The 20,699-nt window shown below is 35.9% G+C and overlaps 2 protein-coding genes across 6 annotated transcripts; both read left to right on the top strand.

Moving 5' to 3' along the window:
- The first annotated feature begins 387 nt into the window (after nucleotides 1–387).
- cts12 (cathepsin 12) lies at nucleotides 388–3,258 on the top strand. Its single transcript, XM_082138046.1, has 7 exons — nucleotides 388–514; nucleotides 858–980; nucleotides 1,162–1,326; nucleotides 1,733–1,954; nucleotides 2,054–2,222; nucleotides 2,685–2,790; nucleotides 3,021–3,258. The coding sequence occupies exons 1-7, from the start codon at nucleotides 416–418 to the stop codon at nucleotides 3,118–3,120; spliced, it is 984 nt and encodes a 327-aa protein (XP_081994172.1). The 5' UTR covers nucleotides 388–415; the 3' UTR covers nucleotides 3,121–3,258.
- A 3,237-nt stretch (nucleotides 3,259–6,495) lies between these two features.
- On the top strand, nucleotides 6,496–17,157 carry LOC309475087 (uncharacterized protein). 5 transcript variants are annotated; one of them, XM_082137703.1, is made up of 10 exons: nucleotides 6,496–6,891; nucleotides 6,991–7,144; nucleotides 8,846–8,966; nucleotides 9,178–9,411; nucleotides 9,504–9,681; nucleotides 15,580–15,744; nucleotides 15,882–16,041; nucleotides 16,235–16,358; nucleotides 16,528–16,737; nucleotides 16,830–17,152. In XM_082137703.1, the coding sequence occupies exons 1-10, from the start codon at nucleotides 6,837–6,839 to the stop codon at nucleotides 17,055–17,057; spliced, it is 1,629 nt and encodes a 542-aa protein (XP_081993829.1). In that variant the 5' UTR covers nucleotides 6,496–6,836; the 3' UTR covers nucleotides 17,058–17,152. The 5 variants fall into 5 exon arrangements, with proteins under 5 accessions (XP_081993829.1, XP_081993826.1, XP_081993827.1 ...); XM_082137700.1 differs by lacking the exons at nucleotides 6,496–6,891; nucleotides 6,991–7,144; nucleotides 8,846–8,966; nucleotides 9,178–9,411; nucleotides 9,504–9,681 and adding exons at nucleotides 11,657–12,776; nucleotides 12,868–13,021; nucleotides 13,458–13,578; nucleotides 13,790–14,023; nucleotides 14,116–14,290 and having other exon boundaries at nucleotides 15,451–15,744; nucleotides 16,830–17,157; XM_082137701.1 differs by lacking the exons at nucleotides 6,496–6,891; nucleotides 6,991–7,144; nucleotides 8,846–8,966; nucleotides 9,178–9,411; nucleotides 9,504–9,681 and adding exons at nucleotides 11,657–13,021; nucleotides 13,458–13,578; nucleotides 13,790–14,023; nucleotides 14,116–14,290 and having other exon boundaries at nucleotides 15,484–15,744; nucleotides 16,830–17,157.
- The last annotated feature ends 3,542 nt before the right edge of the window (nucleotides 17,158–20,699 follow it).

The raw sequence follows: 20,699 nt of genomic DNA, 5'->3' as shown, positions 1-20,699 counted from the left end.
AAATTGTAATAATATTTCACAATATGTTTTTGTTTGTATTTTTAATCAAATAAATGCAGCAGGTTGTGTATATGAAGAGTTCAGATGCAAAAGCCTCTAAGTGCCATCTGAAATTTTCTTCTAGAATGATTATTTTTATCAAGCTCGTATATTTAAGTTCAGTAAATTCACTTAAATGGCAATGAAAATTACCTATTAATTGTCATTTAAGTGAAATTTCTGAACTTACATATATGAGCTTGATAAAAATAATCATTCTAGAAGAAAATTTCAGATGGCACTTAGAGGCTTTTGCATCTGAACTCTTCATATATATTATTTAAAAAATGTTTAAATGTAATGTGTCTTTTGCATAGATACCTATCAAGCACACTGGGTGGCGCTGTTCAGTCGAGCGGCTGTGTTTGCGCTCCTGATGTGGGCGCCTCTGCAGGGGGCAGCAGATTCAGAAGAGGAGGTCGTCTCAGAGTGGACGCTGTGGAAAAAGGTCCATGAAATATCCTATGATGAAAAGGTCAGTTATGGTCATTCGTGTGTGGCTTAAAGAGACAGTTCACCCCCCAACATTTTAATTCAGTTATCATTCACTCATGTTGCAATACAACAGGAGACATTTTGAAGACATGAGGGCGAGTGAATAAAGCCTGAATTTTCAGTTTTGGGCAAACTGTACCTTTAAAAACTCATTTAATTGAAAAGTTTGAACCACTATTGTGCTTTTGAGGCACTTAACTCTGTATAAACATGTATTTAAGTCACTTAGTTACTGTGTTGTTAAGATTATTATATGTTATACTGTCCATTATGCACTGCATTTGTGTTTGTATTTCTTATGATGTTTCACTTTATAACTGTAGAGGGATGACAATCAGAGACAGACCATCTGGGAGACAAACATGAGGATGATTGAGAAAAACAACAATGATTTTCATTTCGGATTGTCAACGTTTAGCATGGCAATGAACAAATACGGTGACCTCGTAAGTAAAAAAACGACTGAAAAAACTACACTATTGAAATCATAAACAATATGAGAAACATTATGGGTTTTATTAGCTTTGTTAAAGGTGGTCTTATACTGACACCTAGTGGTGTGGATGTCATCATGTACAATAATGTGGTCCAAGATGATATCTGACCTGATTTTTGTGTTCTCTTCAGACCAGTATGGAGTTTAACCGCTTGCTGGGTGCCAAAATTAATGGCCCGATAGACAGAAGAGGAAAGATTGCATCCGCTCAGACGCTCAGTTTAAATGCTAACAGACTGGGATTGACCAATGTTGACTATCGAGCACAGGGATATGTGACTGAAGTCAAAGACCAGGTGGGATTCTCTTGTATTTCCTTAGTTGATCATCATTCATATGCTTATTTTTATTCCAAAGTGTCATCCCAGCTAGCAAAAATATAAGCTAGCTTTTGCTAACGTTGCCATTAAGTTATGAAAACGTTATTTCTGAATGTTCTCTGAAGTCCAACTAAACATTTCAGGGAAAAATATTCCATGAATGATGTATAATAACGTTTTTGTGCTAACATTTTGAGAACATTTTTAAAGACCAGATAACTTTGAACAAACGTTCTATTAACGTTACCATAATAACGTTTGTTCTAAACAATGAGAGAACCTTCCCAAAACGTTAGCCAAAGCTCTGAGAATGTTCTCTGTTAGCTGGGATTATTCTACTGTATGTTTGGTGCTAAAAAGACTGATTTGTCCTTTTTTTCAGGGATACTGTGGGTCTTGCTGGGCCTTTAGCACTACTGGTGCCATCGAAGGCCAAGTGTTCAAGAGGACGGGACAGTTGGTGTCCCTCAGCGAGCAGCAGCTGGTGGACTGCTCCAGGTCTTATGGCACGTACGGCTGCAGCGGAGCCTGGATGGCCAACGCCTATGATTATGTGATCTATAAAGGGTTGGAGAGCTCTAACACTTACCCCTATACGTCAGCGGTGAGAGAACTTGTTCGTTTGAATTAGAGAAGTAGACTGTATGATTTTTTCTGAGATGGCCAAACTGAATGTATCTTTTTTTGGTTATGGTTTTACCAGGATGTTCAGCCCTGTTTCTATGACAGAAGTTCAGTTGTTGCCAGAATCAGTGATTACATGTTCATCCCGGCCGGAGATGAGCAGGCATTGGCTGACGCCGTGGCAACCGTCGGTCCAATCACCGTCGCTATAGATGCAGATCATCCAAGCTTCCTATTCTACAGTTCAGGTAAGATTTCACTTCTATTGATTCTATTTCCATTCCAAAAAGAAAAGAAGAAAATAATATATAAAATAATAATTTACTAATAATTTCTGTTTTATTGTTGTTGTTTTTTTTTTTTTACTATTTGCACTATTTGTATTATATATATTTTAAATATCATATTAACTATTTTACAATTTCTTTATTTTTTATATATAATATTATACACAAATATATATATATAATTTATTTATTTCATGTTGAAATAAAACAATCATTTATTGATTTTTCATAGACTTATCATTGACTTTTTAAAATATTTTATATATATATATATATATATATATATATATATATATATATATAAATGATACATAGATTCATGTTTTGTGACTTTATTTAACTATTATATAACAATTCAAACGATTCTTTCTTGTATATAATGTATTATCATTTATATTATATTATATCACATTATATTTATAGGAATCTACAAGGAATCTAACTGTAACCCTAACAACCTCAACCATGCTGTGCTTGTGGTTGGTTATGGCTCAGAGGAGGGCAAAGATTACTGGATAATCAAAAACAGGTAAGAGAACACCCATCATTTAGGTTTATAACTACATTAACACCTCGTACACTTCTGGCAACACAACACAACAAACTAAACACACCTATTTAAATGTTGTGCATCTGTAGTGAAGATTACTTTAACAAAAAGTTACTTCATTGAATACCATGTTTCAGGACAGATGTCCAAAAAAAGCACGGTCATTCCTTCCTAGGTGTGTGACCTCGTCTTTTCCTTTCTTTTCTCAGTTGGGGTACAGGATGGGGAGAAGGAGGCTACATGAGAATGATACGCAATGGCAAAAACACTTGCGGGATCGCCAGCTATGCTCTTTATCCCATCATGTGAGACATTTTCCAATAAAGACTTTTGAAGTCAGAATTGCGTCAGAAATCAGTTCATTTAGGGCACTAGTACAACTTACACTACAGAGCTGTACTTTATTCTTGCCACAGATCATGTTTTCAGCCCATCTTAAGGTGTGTTTTGTCAGATTTTTTCACACAACCTCTCCTACTGTTTTTTTTATTTTTTTTATGTGTTTTTTTGAAACTATAATACTTTCGTTCCCTATCAGTCAGTCAAATTCAATGTTACATTGACAGACTGATGTAGTGGGATCTCACTTGGGAGCCCAATCGCTAAAACAAGACATTGGCGAGTGAGGTTTGCATGACAAGCCACTACCTCGGACATATGGGTATATAAGCTTGCGTGCAACTCACTCATTCAGCTTTTTGCTTCGAAGCTGGGCAGCGGTGTGTGTCACAGAAAGAGCAAACATCAGCTATAGATGCTGAAAATCCAGGCTTCCTCTTTTATTATATATTTCTGTAGGGGAGACCGGGGACATTTGCAACAGGGGATGGTTGCAACATGTCATTTTTCTCCAATCAGAAACAAGCTAGAGTGATGTCACTCATACTGTACATGCACAGTTAGACCCTCCACCCACCAAGAAGACAGTAGACATATTCAACCTCTGCTGCTGCATTTATTGAACAAAACTTGTTTTGGAGGTATGAAAGTAAATTTTTTCATGAGATATATTTTTGTCATACTGTCCTGAAATTTTGTATGAATTAATCAAAACTTACTTCGTTTGAATTATTGTTTTCTTGACTTCTAAGTGACATGGTTAGCATGTGTCAAAGTCAGTGTGTCTAGCAGGCACATTATGTTCTGTCATGGCTGATAGGGTTGGGGACGGTTGCAACATGTTATAAATTGCATGTTTAATAAAAGTTTGTTGCATTGCAAATTGTTAAATTCTTCCTGTCTGACACTGAAATATGGAGAGATTGAATAGCATCTGTAACATCTGCACACTGAATCTATGTAGGCCTGTTCTACACATGAGCAAACAAAACTCAATAACTGTTATTTGATAAATATGACTAAATAAATAAATAATAGGCTACAATAATTATTGAAATAAATAATACTATAATATTATAGCAGGCCTAAAACAGTTCATATTTTCAGAATTCTTTGCTCATTGAGACAAAAAGCTTAAGTTAATTAATGAAATTTAAGGTATTTTTAACATGTTGCAACCGTCCCTGGGTTGTGTTGCAACTGTCCCCTGGGTCGGGGTCAGTTGCAACATCTGACTTCTTCCATTCAAATAAATACTGTGAACGATATGTCATATATAATCATCTTTAAATGGTATGGGTAATTAGCAGACAGATGCATGTTTAATATATACAAATTTGGTTGGTCTAGTCCAAATAGTCTCTGAGTAATTGAGAGAAATGCAAAAAGTGGTGCAACTGTCCCCGGTCTCCCCCTATGTGTTGCCTCCTTGCCTTATGGTTGCAGTTTAAAGGAACACTCCACCGTTTTTTGAAATAGGGCTTATTCACCTTCTTTCCTACATTTAGATAGGTGGGCAAATGCATTTTTGTCTCAGTGCATGCATTGTTTTAGTTTGACAGGGTTGGCGCTAGCTTAGCTTAGCATAATGAATGGAATCCTTTGTTGCCAGCTAGCATGTCCTGAGTAAAAGTGATATAAAAAAAAAAAAAAACCCCACCTAATTACTTCTTGTGGCCTGCGTATTCACAACAAGTACAAATAGCGATGCAGATTAACACTAGGCGATTTCCTATGCAGATTTTGACTTGGGACTATATTAGGGGGAAGCACAGGCGAAGCACTGCTACTTGGGCGCAGATATCACGCCCTAGTAGCAGTGCTTCGCCTGTGCTTCCCCCTAATATAGTTCTTAATATATAAGTCAATATCTGCCTAGGAAATCGCCTAGTGTTAATCTGCATCGCTATTTGTACTTGTTGTGAATACGCAGGCCACAAGAAGTAATTAGGTAGGTTTTTTTTTTATATATATCACTTTTATTCAGGACATGCTAGCTGGCAACAAAGGATTCCATTCATTATGCTAAGCTAAGCTCACGCCGACCCTGTCAAACTAAAACAATCCATGCACTGAGACAAAAATGCATTTGCCCACCTATCTAAATGTGGGAAAGAAGGTGAATAAGCCCTATTTCAAAAAACGGTGGAGTGTTCCTTTAACACACAAATGTTTGTTTTATTACTGATACCACAGCAATAAATATCTTTATTTAATATTATTAAATTTTATATTTTTGTAAAAAAAAAAATATATATATATATATATATATACACGTAAAATTATCTTAAATATGACCACAGAAAAAAAAAAAAAAAAAAAAAAACGGTTTAGGGCACCTTCGCATTTTAAAACTATAAAACTATATGACAACAACCTCCCAAGAACGAGGAAGAAACGCAGAAGAACATTTTAAAAGGTTTAATAATATTTTCATTACATTTACAAGCACTACAGTCTCTGAACAAACAGTTTAGCACAGAAAGAATACTTTTTTGTCCATCCTTCTTTGAATTCTTGGTCTACATCATTGTTTTCTGGGGCCAGTTGTTCAAAAGTAATCTGACTGGATTTCTGATTTATAGGATTGGATTAAATCTTGAAAATGGGTTGTAAAAAAAGAAAAGAAAAAAAGGAGGATTCTGAAGTCAAATTAGGTCACAAAATCCAATCTTGGTTTTGATCTCGATCAAATCATCAGTTTGTGTTATAAAAAAAAAAGAATACGCAACGTAACTGACGTGCTACACCCAGTAATGATGTTCAATATGGGCCACTATGATCAGAAGTAAGGAACGTCTACTGGAGGGAGGAATGATGCAACAGGTAAGTGAATAGTCGACAATTTTGTCCTAATTCAGATAAAAGATTATATTGAAAGGAAGAAATTGTTCTCTTTGTAGTTTGTTTCAATTAGATTTATCATATGAACAATTAATCAATGATAGTCACTCAGTAAATCAAAAACATTGTCATCAACTCTTCTGTTGTTTCTTCTAGGATGAAAGATTCAACAGCTTAACAGCTTCAATTCAATTTGATGAAGTTTCACACTTTTCATTCAATGTGTGAATAAAGTAAACTCACAAAAACCCATTAGCCTACTGTGTGTTTCGCTTTCACCTTGACCAAAATAAATTACAATAATAAAAGAAAATGTTACATTCAATAACCCAAATGTACAAAAATTAAATGTAATTATATATTCAATTTGACGAAACACAGATGACCAATGACCCACTTTTCTTTTCAAAACAAACAGTATGCTCAACAATATGAATTGGAAACCAACGAATTGATTCAGTTGAACAAAATTCATGAGTTCGCGAATCAAATGTCTCAATTCAAAGAGTTGTGCAACTCTCTTTCGATCAGTTCAAGTTCCAAAAAATAACGTCTCTCCTTTTCGAAGGCAAAAATCAAACAAATTCGAGGAAATAGAGTCTTTTCGTAATAAATGAACTTGAGAACTGGCTGACTAAAATCAGTTTGAAAATGCTATCTCATGAAATAAAGGCGTGAAGATAATCGTGACTGAAAGCTGCAATAGATTTTTTATTGGTTAAAACCAATGGAGAATATCTCGTATTTTTCCGTGGGTGCTCGACCATTTCCGTGCTCTGTATAAAAGCAGGAGGCAATATTTCTGTGGTGCATACTGACTGAGTTTGACTGAGCTGTCAACAATGAGCTTCCTTTGGCATATAGCTAGTCTGCTACTGCTGCACTCCTGCACTCCAGGTGATCACATCTAATCTACTTATAATGTATTATGTATACAAAAGTTTGTTTCTCAGAATATGCTGTTGAATTGTTTCATAGAACTAAACTCTTTCTTAGGTTTGATGGTAGATGGTATTGTTGGCGGGAAAGTCTCCATTCCACACAGTCGACCCTACATGGTCTACATTCATGACTCTAAATCCGAAGCATTATGTGGTGGTTTTTTGGTAAGAGAGGATTATGTGATGACAGCCGCCAGCTGTAAAGGAAGGTTGGTGAAATTAATGATCATATTTTGGAATTAGAAAGGTGACTTTTGATATCCAAAGTGGCAATATCTTTGTATTGAAATATGGTAACACTTTACAATAAGGTTCATATTAGTTAACAACCTTAGTTAACATGAACTAAGAATGAACAATATTCTTCAGCATTTATTAATCTTAGTTAATATTAATTTCAACATGCACTAATACATTATTAAAATCAAAGGTTGTACTAGTAAACATTAGTAAATGTATTAACTAACATAAACAACGAACAGCTGTATTTTTATTAACCCTCTGGGCTTCTTTGTCTTCTTCTTCGAAGCCTTAAAATTTAACTTAATTTTTTCCCAGGATAACCAATCAAATATATTTTTGTTCTATAATATTTTCTGATTATTATTTAGAGTTTTTTATGATACTTTGCATTAATTATATAATTTTTATGAGCTATTTTTTCCATTAGAATGAATATTTTTTATTTTATTTTATTTATTCATGAAAATATTCATTACCATATTTTTCAAAAATCTTGCCTTGATTAACACAAAGTTGATGTCATTTGAAAGCTTAGAGTCTGAACTTTACAGTGAATGTATCCACTTTGAAAAACTCGTAAGTATTACTGAGTTATTTGCTGATAAATAGAATTTCTTTTTTTTCATAATCTATAAAATAATGTACTGCAATGTGTCAAAAACATCATACAGCTCATGAAACATTCACAGATCATTGAAAATGGCACTTCATTTTTTACAGCATATTATTACAATTAAAATGAGCCCAAAATTAACATAATCTATTGCTTTTATGACAAGATATTCTTCATGGAGAAAAAATTGCCCATGAGGGGGTGTCAAAGACTGTACAAAAAGGAAAATCTCTTTTCCAAATGCTGTAACTTTTGATTCCTTCCTGAGTTATTCCATGACAAATAAGAAAGATATGCAAAATCATAATAAAAATTATATATATATTTTTGTCTTTTATCAGCCATTTCTCGGCAGGACAATGTCCAAATGTAATCTAATTTATATTTAAAAAAAAAATTAAAAAGAGTTCTTTCAAATGATACCTACCTTTTGACTCTTCTTGCTACAGTTTTGGAGTTATGATTATATAGTTTTTATATAGTTTGGAGCATCATTTGTTTGTTGTGTGTTTGTGTGTGTGGGTGTGTGTGTGGGGGGGGGGGGGCTCATATTTGCACTCTTGATGTTTTAGAGTGTCACCCCTTTATTGCTGTGCACTTTTTTTCTGCACAGTGGCTGATTTGTAGTTTGTACCACCAAAAGTTTCTCTGAGTTTTCGTATTTCCCATTCATTTCCTATGTCGGTCATTTTTGACCGGGAGGAAGCTAAGTGTGACTATTTTTTTTTTTATGACCCTTTAACATATCCGAATCATGTCCATGATTTTTTTTGTGTGTTCACATAGCTAATACAACAAAAGTTACCAAGTGTCATCCCATTCCGATGAAGCAAAAAAATTCAAAAATTCAAAATGTAAAGGTTTTCGGTCATTTTCGGATGAAGAAGCCCAGAGGGTTAACTAATATTAACAAAGATGAATAAATACTGTAACACGTGTATTGCGCATTGTTAGTTCATATATTTACTAATGTTAACTAATGAACCTTATTGTAAAGTGTTACCTGAAATGTATATTTGTGTAAATCTGTTTTTTGTTTGTTTGTCACCTTTAGTCATCTTAAGGTGTATTTAGGCGTCATTGACACCAACTTTTTACCTGACGGTGTAGCTGTTCATCCATTTCCACATCCACAATTCAGCAATAAACCAGGTCATGACATCATGCTTCTGAAGGTAATATATAACATTGAACCATTTATAATTGGAATCACGCCTTTGAAAAATGGCCTTTCATAACAGGAAATCTGATGTTTGTAGAATATCATTTAGCTAAATCTAATTAACTTGTATCTAATCAAATGAATACTAAAAATCTAATGAATACATTCTTTAAAATACAGAAAAACATAGAAAGAAATGTAGAACTTTGCACCTTTCCTTTCAGCTTAAAACCCCTGCAACTTTGAACAAAACTGTGAAGACTATCGCCTTGCCAAAAAAAGAGAATCCCAAAAATGCAATCTTAAAGGATTGCATGGTCTCGGGTTGGGGCTTGCAGGATTACGGTCGTGGGTCTCCATCAAGGGTCCTCAAAGAAGCAAATGTCACGCTATTGGACTCTAAAAACTGTGGGACACCCGACACTCTGTGCAGCGAAGGAACGACTGGACCAGCAGAGGTATTTCAAGTGGCATCACTTACAAATTATTATCCATGGTGTATTGTTAGTGGATTCTGGATATACTAATAATCAAAAGATATCATCCACAGGGAGACTCTGGGGGTCCTCTTGTTTGTGGAGATGTTGCTCATGGAATTGTATCTTATTACAAAAAGGAGTCAAATGGAGAGCACCGCACAAGATACACTGACATTTCCCAATACCTTCCATGGATTCATTGTGTAATGGGCACCCATCCTCCCCCCCCCATCCAGGAAAATGAAGCAAGTAAGAGCAAGCTCAATGTTCAATGTTAAATCTATTTATAAAGCAAATATTAATACAACGAAGGTTGACCACAGTGCTGTACATAGGAAAAAGTAAAAGAATCATAAAATCACATTCAAATTCTATAACATTGCCACAGACAATCACAAAATAAAACCTCAAATTCAATGCAGCATTAATAGTGTTGTAAAGTTTTCTTACTTCGACGCAAGACCAGGAGACAGTTGGGATCGCGTTCAACAGAAGTTATTCTTTATTGAGAACTCCGCTGTACGTGGCTGCAGTACTTCCAACATTATCTGACTAAGGGAACTTTACATGGTATCTTATAGGCAATTCAGTGGGCTGTCCTTAAAGGTGCTGAACTTACACACAGCCTTTAGGGATGACTACTGAATCTAATCATCTAAAGACAATAGAGGCAATTACCCCCAACTGAGATAATGGTACCCTCCAAATGGTATAAACAACAAATGGTCATGAGAACTAAGACTATGAAACATTCACACATAGTTCATCTCTTAGTAGGAAGATTAAAGACTAACAAAACCCCTTCAAAGGAAACTGTTAAATATAATCAGTAAATGTATGCCCTCATGTTCACCTTGAATGCCCAATACAGTATAGTTCATCTTAGTTTTTTATGTGATGTTATGTAAGGAAATAGGATCAGCAGATCTTAAACATCTATCTATAAATTACAGAAACGTCTGTCTGTCTGTGTGTGTGTATTACAGAAACGTCTGTCTGTCTGTGTGTGTGTATTACAGAAACGTCTGTCTGTCTGTGTGTGTGTATGTCTGTTAACCACATATCTCTCGAACCGTTAGTCCGATGGATTTGAAATTTGACAGGTGTCTTGCCACGGGAACGAGAAAGTGCAGTGCCAAGTTTGACGTTGTTTGGGTGAGAAATGCTAAAGATATCGTTAAATATATCATTTTTAAAAGGTTGTGGTTTAAAAATAAACATTCTGACATAATGGGCTGTGGTTTAAAAATAAACAAACACACACTCTCTGGATGTTAACTGAATCGGTAAGTCACACTGTTTACTTCTTAATAATGTTTATTTAAAGCTACGCTGTTTACTTCTTTATTACTGTGCCATGCGCGCTGAAGTTAGCCTGTGACTATGTGATGTTTAATATGTTAAATAGTAGTAGTAACGTTAGTAGGACTAGGAATGGCTATGCAGGCTTAAACGAGGTTAACTATCTTACCGATCGAACGGCAAATCTCCATCAGCTCAGCTGCGTGGCGTGTCCGTTTTTATTTCGGCTCCCATGTGAACAGGTTAGAGTTTGCACACTGCCTGCGTGAGACGCGGCTCGAGACAAATGCAGATAATATTATCGATTTTCAAAATATTGCACCTGTCAATACAAAACGAAATATTCTGTAGCCTTTTGCCGTCAATGCCGACGTTGTCTTTGCTGCTATAAGTTATATTTATGTGTTTAACATGAAGTATAGGCCTTCCACAACTCTCTACCCATATGTCGAATATATAACCAATGAGGCTTATCACGAAGCTTTATCATTATCTTATTACATAATAATAATTATAGATATTCAAATATTGCACCTGTCAATACAGAATGAAATATTCTGTAGCCTATTTTGTCAATACTGCCGACGTAGTCTTTGCTGTATCAGTAGGCTATATATTTATGTTTAACATGAATTATAGGCCTCCACAACTCTCTCCCCTATATTCCTAACACTCCTATATTTCTATATTTCTAACTCTATATTTCGACCAACTCCCGAAATAGCCCTCATTGTAGCAGCACCGCATTAGACACGCTTCTGTGCAAAGACATAGAAAACGCCACGCAGACGCGCATATCTCTCGCATATCTCTCGAACCATTAGTCCGATGGATTTCAAACTTGACAGGTGTCAAATTCTTATCTATAGTGTATTGTTAGTGCATTCTGGATATACTAGTAATCAAATGATATCATCCACAGTGAGCCTCTGGGAGTCCACTTGTTTGTGGAGATGTTGCTCAGGGAATTTTATCTTATTACAAACAGGAGTCAAATGGAGAGCACCGCACAAGATACACTGACATTTCCCAATACCTTCCATGGATTCATCATGTAATGAGCCCCCAAAAATATGAATATCTTCGTGAGTCTGCTGTCAACCACAGGCATAAACCAGTTATGGTACAAAAACACAATCAGTAAAATATCATCTAATTATTATCAACAAAACTTTGAAAATATCGAGATATATTTTTGTCAATATTGAGTACCCCCCAATGTACGGTATTAATTTTAATTTCTTCAGGTCTTAAAAAGCCTTAAATTTGACTTTAAATCGTGTGCAGTAAACATTAGCAACAAGGAACCAAGAACATCCAGTGCATAAAGCATTCACACATGCTCAAGAGGTTCAGTGAACTCTGATGTCTCAAGATCTCAAAAGAGTACCTTTGGAATATGAAGAAAGGGAAGATTCACATCACAAATGCGCAGTTTGGTTGATGCTAGCATATAAACAGAGACTTGATTTCTATAAAAATTCACAAGGTAGCAGAAGTTGCTCAAATTACAGATAATTTATCTGTGTGAAATACTCACAACTTTTAAAACTGATAGTGTGTGCTTTCTGATATTATCACCAAAGTATGGGTTGTCTAATAGCGAGAGCTGATGATAATTACTGATCTGTGGTCATAACAAGACTGAATAACATTTAAGAATGCTGATACATCAGTGAAACTGATCTGGATACAGTGGTGAGGACCAAATCAACATGGCAAAAAAGACTTAACTCAAAAATAACTATTAAATAATAAATGATCTTGAGAACTGGCTGACTAAAATCAGTTTGAAAATGCTATCTCATGAAATAAAGGCGTGAAGATAATCGTGACTGAAAGCTGCAATAGATTTTTTATTGGTTAAAACCAATGGAGAATATCTCGTATTTTTCCGTGGGTGCTCGACCATTTCCATGCTCTGTATAAAAGCAGGAGGCAATATTTCTGTGGTGCATACTGACTGAGTTTGACTGAGCTGTCAACAATGAGCTTCCTTTGGCATATAGCTAGTCTGCTACTGCTACACTCCTGCACTCCAGGTGATCACATCTAATCTACTTATGTATTTACAAAAGTTTGTTTCTCAGAATATGCTGTTGAATTGTTTCATAGAACTAAACTCTTTCTTAGGTTTGATGGTAGATGGTATTGTTGGCGGGAGAGTCTCCATTCCACACAGTCGACCCTACATGGTCTACATTCATGACTCTAAATCCGAAGCATTATGTGGTGGTTTTTTGGTAGGAGAGGATTATGTGATGACAGCCGCCCACTGTAAAGGAAGGTTGGTGAAATGAATTATCATATTTTGGAATTAGAAAGGTGACTTTTGATATCCAAAGTGGCAATATCTTTGTATTGAAATATGGTAACACTTTACAATAAGGTTCATATTAGTTAACAACCTTAGTTAACATAAACTAAGAATGAACAATATTCTTCAGCATTTATTAATCTTAGTTAATATTAATTTCAGCATGCACTAATACATTATTAAAATCAAAGGTTGTACTAGTAAACATTAGTAAATGTATTAACTAACATGAACAGCTGTATTTTTTATTAACTAATATTAACAAAGATGAATAAATACTGTAACACGTGTATTGCGCATTGTTAGTTCATATATTTACTAATGTTAACTAATGATCCTTATTGTAAAGTGTTACCTGAAATATATATTTGTGTAAATCTGTTTTTTGTTTGTTTGTCACCTTTAGTCATCTTAAGGTGTATTTGGGCGTCCATGACACCAACTTTTTACCTGACGGTGTAGCTGTTCATCCATTTCCACATCCACAATTCAGCAATAAACCAGGTCATGACATCATGCTTCTGAAGGTAATATATAACATTGAACCATTTATAATTGGAATCACGCCTTTGAAAAATGGCCTTTCATAACAGGAAATCTGATGTTTGCAGAATATCATTTAGCTAAATCTAATTAACTTGTATCTAATCAAATGAATACTAAAAATCTAATGAATACATTCTTTAAAATACAGAAAAACATAGAAAGAAATGTAGAACTTTGCACCTTGCCTTTCAGCTTAAAACCCCTGCAACTTTGAACAAAACTGTGAAGACTATCGCCTTGCCAAAAAAAGAGAATCCCAAACATGCAGTCTTAAAGGATTGCATGGTCTCGGGTTGGGGCTTGCAGGATTACGGTCGTGGGTCTCCATCAAGCGTCCTCAAAGAAGCAAATGTCACGCTATTGGACTCTAAAAACTGTGGGACACCCGACACTCTGTGCAGCGAAGGAACGACTGGACCAGCAGGGGTATTTCAAGTGGCATCACTTACAAATTATTATCCATGGTGTATTGTTTGTGCATTCTGGATATACTAATAATTAAATGATATCATCCACAGGGAGACGGTGGGGGTCCTCTTGTTTGTGGAGATGTTGCTCATGGAATTGTATCTTATTACAAAAAGGAGACAAATGGAGAGCACCGCACAAGATACACTGACATTTCCCAATACCTTCCATGGATTCATTCAAGGGGCGACCTTCTTCCCCCCCCCATCCAGGAAAATGAAGCAAGTAAAGGCAAGCTTTATCTTTTCTATTATTCGAATCGAATTGAATTGGAATGTTAGAATTTGACATAAAAGGTGATGCTTTTACCCCTAAATAAGTTTAGAAAAAATGTACATATAGGGGAAAATGCCCCTGGAAATCAATTTAAGGTGGCAAATATTGCCCCTTAATAAAAATTTTAATTTCTGTCACTGCTGTGAACTGACCACTGCATAGAATATGAAAAATATGAATATCTTCGTGAGTCTGCTGTCAGGCCTAAACAAGTCATGGTACCAGTACAAAAACACAATCAGTTAAATATCATCTAATTATTATCAACAAAACTTTGAAAATATCAAGATATATTTTTGTCAATATTGCGCACCCCCCAATGTACGGTATTAATTTTAATTTCTTCAGGTCTTAAAAAGGTCTTAAAAATCCTTAAATTTGACTTTAAATCGTGTGCAGCAACCCTGCTTTAGCAACAAGGAAACACCAAGAACATCCAGTGCATAAAGCATTCACACATGCTCAAGAGGTTCAGTGAACTCCGATGTCTCAAGATCTCAAAAGAGTACCTTTGGAATATGAAGAAAGGGAAGATTCACATCACAAATGTGCAGTTTGGTTGATGCTAGCATATAAACAGAGACTAGAATTTCTAAAGAGATTCACCAGAAAAGAAAGGTACCAGAAGTGGCTCAAATTACAGATACTGAAATAAACAACTTTTAAAACTGATAGTGTGTGCTTTCTGATATTATCACCAAAGTATGGGTTGTCTAATAGCGAGAGCTGATGATAATTACTGATCTGTGGTCATAACAAGCTTAAATGCTGATACATCAGTGAAACTGATCTGGATACAGTGGTGAGGACAAAATCAACATGGCAAAAAAGACTTAACTCAAAAATAACTATTAAATAATAAATGAACTTGAGAACTGGCTGACTAAAATCAGTTTGAAAATGCTATCTCATGAAATAAAGGCGTGAAGATAATCGTGACTGAAAGCTGCAATAGATTTTTTATTGGTTAAAACCAATGGAGAATATCTCGTATTTTTCCGTGGGTGCTCGACCATTTCCGAGCTCTGTATAAAAGCAGGAGGGAATATTTCTGTGGTGCATACTGAGTTTGACTGAGCTGTCAACAATGAGCTTCCTTTGGCATATAGCTAGTCTGCTACTGCTGCACTCCTGCACTCCAGGGAAGGTCGGATTTACCACTGGGCCGATTGGGCCGGTGCCCGGGGGTGATGCTAGCAAAGAGGAGTTTAGCACAACATCCAGCCTTGCTATTTCAGATGAACCTGAGCATCAGCACCAGCCTGACAAGACAGAGAACCCCAGCCAAGACACCTATTCAAGTGCCCCCCCCCCACCACCACCGTCTCCGACTCCGCTTGAGACCGAAACCGAAGCAGGTGCTTCGGAAGCCGCTGAAGGCGGCAGAGACCCGGCGGTGACGGGTAGGTTAACGTACATTATCTATTACTTTTTCTCTCTAAATCCGTGCCTGACTCCAGGTGATCACATCTAATCTACTTATGTAATTACAAAAGGTTGTTGCTGTTGAATTTTTTCATAGAACTAAACTCTTCCTTAGGTTTCTCCGTCGTGCAAGATGGTATTGTTGACAGTGATGTCTCCATTCCACACAGTCGACCCTACATGGTCTACATTCGTGACTCTAAATCCAAAGCAGTATGTGGTGGTTTTTTGGTAAGAGAGGATTTTGTGATGACAGCCGCCAGCTGTAAAACAAGGTAGGTGAAATGAATTACCGTATTTTGGAATTTTATTAAAAAAAGGGTATACAAATTGACTCAAAATCCACAATTCTATGGGAAAAAACAGACACAAAAAGATAACAAAAAAGTGGCAGTATTTTTTCATTGTTAATATATATATATATGTAAATATGGCCTCTAAATCTGTATTTTTTTTGGTCATCTTTAGTCATCTTAAGGTGTATTTGGGCGTCAATGACACCAACTTTTTACCTGACGGTGTAGCTGTTCTTCCATTTCCACATCCACAATTCAAGAGCAATACACCAGGTCATGACATCATGCTTCTGAAGGTAATATATAACATTGAACCGTTGGATGCCTTGATAAAATAGCCTTTTGTAAAAGGACATAGTTGATGTTTACAGAATTGGCAAAACCTAATCACTTGTACTGAATGCATTCTTTAAAATTCAGGGGAAAAAACATAGAAGGGAAATGTACTTTCACCTTTCCTTTCAGCTTGAAACACCGACAAATTTGAACAAAACCGTGCATACCATCACCTTGCCAAAAAATAGCAGTGAAAACATCTCAAAGGATTGCATGGTTATGGGTTGGGGTTTGCAGGAATCAAATGTTCTCAAAGAAGCAAATGTAACTCTGTTAGACTCTAAAAACTGTGGGACACCCGACACTCTGTGCAGCGAGGGAACAACTAGACCAGCAGAGGTATTTCAAGTGACACCACTTACAAATTTTTATCTATAGTGTATTGTTAGTGGATTCTGGATATACTAGTAATCAAATGATCTCATCCACAGGGAGCCTCTGGGAGTCTACTTGTTTGTGGAGATGTTGCTCAGGGAATTTCATCTTATTACAAAAAGGAGTCAAATGGAGTGTACTGCACAAGATACACTGACATTTCCCAATACCTTCCATGGATTCATCATGTAATGAACACTCATCCTCTGCAGAAAAATGAAATAAGTAAGGGCAAGCTGGAAGAGCATGAAGTCATTAAGTTCAATACAATTTGTTTGGCTTAATATAAATTTAATTATCCATGTTTTACTGCAACATTTAGCAAATGTAACATTAAATGTGCTATTTTAAAATAAAGGCTAACTGTTTTACAAAAGTCTTTGTCTAAAATGTATATACTAAGCATCCATGCTGTAGTTCAGTGGTTCTAAAGCAATAGTATAAATAAAAAAAAAAAAGAATAATAAAAAAAAAAATATATATATATATAATTATTATAATTATTATTATTATTATTTATTTTATTTATTTATTTTCAACTTTTTCTTAAAAAGCTGGAAAATGGTTTAAATGAATAAAATCCTATAACTCTTTTTTTTCTAGTTATAAGCTCTAAAATACTTTCAGGTAATAATCTGGTATAGTTCTATAAAAATGTGAATGGGATACTGAACAAAATAGTGTAAACAAACTTTATTGAATTCTTTTGCCATTCTCACAAGACTTTAAAATGAAAGGCTTTCTACATAACCACCACTTTACCACTTTCAGATAAATACAGCACAAACTTAAATCTAGACGCCAGATCGATTATTCATCTCTAGCAAAAACCATTTGAGAATAAAGATCACACATCAGAAAGAGAAACTAGCCAATTAAAGCAACTCAAACTATGTCAAATGCCAAATGTACATAGCTCAAACTAATATTTAAATCAACCACAACCACATGAATTTTTTTTTTTTTTAAAGGGGAAGATGTGGAACAGGATTGACTAGATTCTGTAGACGTAATAAAACATGAAAACATGGACAATGAGAACTGTTAGATGCGTAAAGGATAGCAAAAGTTTTTACCTCACATCACAGGCCTATCTACACAAAAAAGCGCAATAAATGTTACATTTCTCAACCAATTTCAACGGTTTATGATAAAAAGGCCTACGAAAAAGTCACCGCAGGGGGCAGCAGATTCAGAAGAGGAGGTCGTCTCAGAGTGGACGCTGTGGAAAAAGGTCCATGAAATATCCTATGATGAAAAGGTCAGTTATGGTCATTCGTGTGTGGCTTAAAGAGACAGTTCACCCCAAAAATTTTAATTCAGTTATCATTCACTCATGTTGGAATACAACAGGAGACATTTTAAAGACATGAGGGCGAGTGAATAAAGCCTGAATTTTCATTTCTGGGCAAACCGTTCCTTTAAATAGGAATTGAATTGAAAGGTTTGAACCACTATTGTGCTTTTGTGGCACTTAACCCTGTATAAACTTGTAGTTTAAGTCACTTAGTGTGTTGTTAAGATCATTATATTTTGTACTGTACATAATGCACTGCATTTTTGTGTGTATTTCTTATGAAGTTTTACTTAATAACTGTAGAGTGAAAAGAATCAGAGACAGACCATCTGGGAGACAAACATGAGGATGGTTGCGAAAAACAACTATGATTTTCGTTTCGGATTGTGACCTTGTAAGTAAAACTACTGAAAAAAAAAAAAACTACCCTATTGAAATCATAAACATTATAAGAAACTGTTTTATTAGCTGTTAAAGGTGGTCTTATACTGACACCTAGTGGTGTGGATGTCATCATGTACAAAATGTGGTCCAAGATGATATCTGACCTGATTTTTGTCTTCTCTTCAGACCAGTATGGAGTACAACCGCTTGCTGGGTGCCAAAATTAATGGCCCAATAGATAGAAGAGGAACGACTGCATCCGCTCAGTTTAAATGCTAACAGACTGGGATTGACCAATGTTGACTATCGAGCACAGGGATATGTGACTGAAGTCAAAGTCCAGGTGGGATTCCCTTATATTTTCTTAGTTGATCATTATTCATATGCTTCAAGGAATCTAACTGTAACCCTAACAACCTCAACCATGCTGTGCTTGTGGTTGGTTATGGCTCAGAGGAGGGCAAAGATTACTGGATAATCAAAAACAGGTAAGAGAACACCCATCATTTAGGTTTATGACTACATTAACACCTCGTACACTTCTGGCAACACAACACTACAAACTAAACACACCTATTTAAATGTTGTGCACCTGTAGTGAAGATTACGTTGACAAAATATAGAAAAGTTACTTCATTGAATACCATGTTTCAGGACACATGTCCAAAAAAAGCAGGGGAATTCCTTTCTAGGTGTGTGACCTCGTCTTTTCCTTTCTTTTCTCAGTTGGGGTACAGGATGGGGAGAAGGAGGCTACATGAGAATGATACGCAATGGCAAAAACACTTGCGGGATCGCCAGCTATGCTCTTTAATAATAATAATAATTCATTACATTTATATAGCGCTTTTCTCGGCACTCAAAGCGCTTTACATAGAAGGGGGAATCTCCTCAACCACCACCAATGTGCAGCATCCACTTGGATGATGCGACGGCAGCCATATTGCGCCAGAACGCCCACCACACACCAGCTTAATGGTGGAGAGGAGACAGTGATGAAGCCAATCAGTATATGGGGATGATTAGGAGGCCATGATGGACAGAGGCCACTGGGCAAATTTGGCCAGGATGCCGGGGTTACACCCCTACTCTTTCGAAAGACATCCTGGGATTTTTAATGACCACAGAGAGTCAGGACCTCGGTTTTACGTCTCATCCGAAGGACGGTGCTCTTTTGGCAGTATAGTGTCCCCATCACTATACTGGGGCGTTAGGACCCACACAGACCACAGGGTGAGCGCCCCCTGCTGGCCTCACTAACACCTCTTCCAGCAGCAACCTGGTTTTCTCAGGAGGTCTCCCATCCAGGTACTAACCAGGCTCAGCCCTGCTTAGCTTCAGTGGGCAACCAGTCTTGGGCTACAGGGTGACATGGCTGCTTTATCCCATCATGTGAGACATTTTCCAATAAAGACTTATGAAGTCAGAATTTTGTGTCAGAAATCAGTTCATTTAGGGCACTAGTACAACTATTACACTACAGAGCTGTACTTTATTCTTGCCACAGATCATGTTTTCAGTCCATCTTACGGTGTGTTTTCTCAAGATATTTTCACACAATCTCTCCCACTGTGTAAACACACGTGTGTTTTTCCCAGGTGTGTTTTGAAGCTATATGACTTTAGTTCTCACAATAGGCTACTAATGGAGACAAGGTCATGCTTAAATGTTATGTCTAGTTACAGTAAGTGTGTCGATTAACCTGCACTGTCAACAACAGGTTTGTTGCTATTGTTGTGCAGTGTTGCGTAAACGGTATTTAACCAGTGCTTTTCATACATGACAGATTAAAGATAAAATGTAAAAAATTGTGAGGATGTTAAATGAAAAGAAATATCAATAACATTGATAATAAAATAGTTTTGACCATTTAAAAAAAATGCAAAATATTACAACAAATAGTAATTGCTAAAAATGCTGCAAAGATAATAATTCTATTATAATTTATAATGATCAGAAAAAGTATTCTATTTGTAATGATTTAACTAACATACATTTCTACATTGTAACTTTTTTTATAAAAAAGTTTTTGACAAATAAATAAATAGGCCTACATCTAAAAAAAATTTAAAAAATCAATCAACCAATAAATAAAATAAACACATGTAAAAAGTAGACATTGTTAGGGCTGAAACATAAAAAGTTAATAATTTCTGAAGTTCCTTGAGGTCACAGATATTCCTTGACTTGACTATTGGTGGTGCAAGCAGGTGTGTAAAAATCACTGCCCTCCCTCTCTCTGTAC

Source organism: Leuciscus leuciscus (genome assembly GCF_965113295.1).
Source record: "Leuciscus leuciscus genome assembly, chromosome: 15".
In the NCBI taxonomy this organism is placed as follows: Eukaryota; Metazoa; Chordata; class Actinopteri; order Cypriniformes; family Leuciscidae; genus Leuciscus; species Leuciscus leuciscus.
Note: the sequence above shows the minus strand (reverse complement) of the source record. Positions and strands in the feature narration are given on the sequence as shown.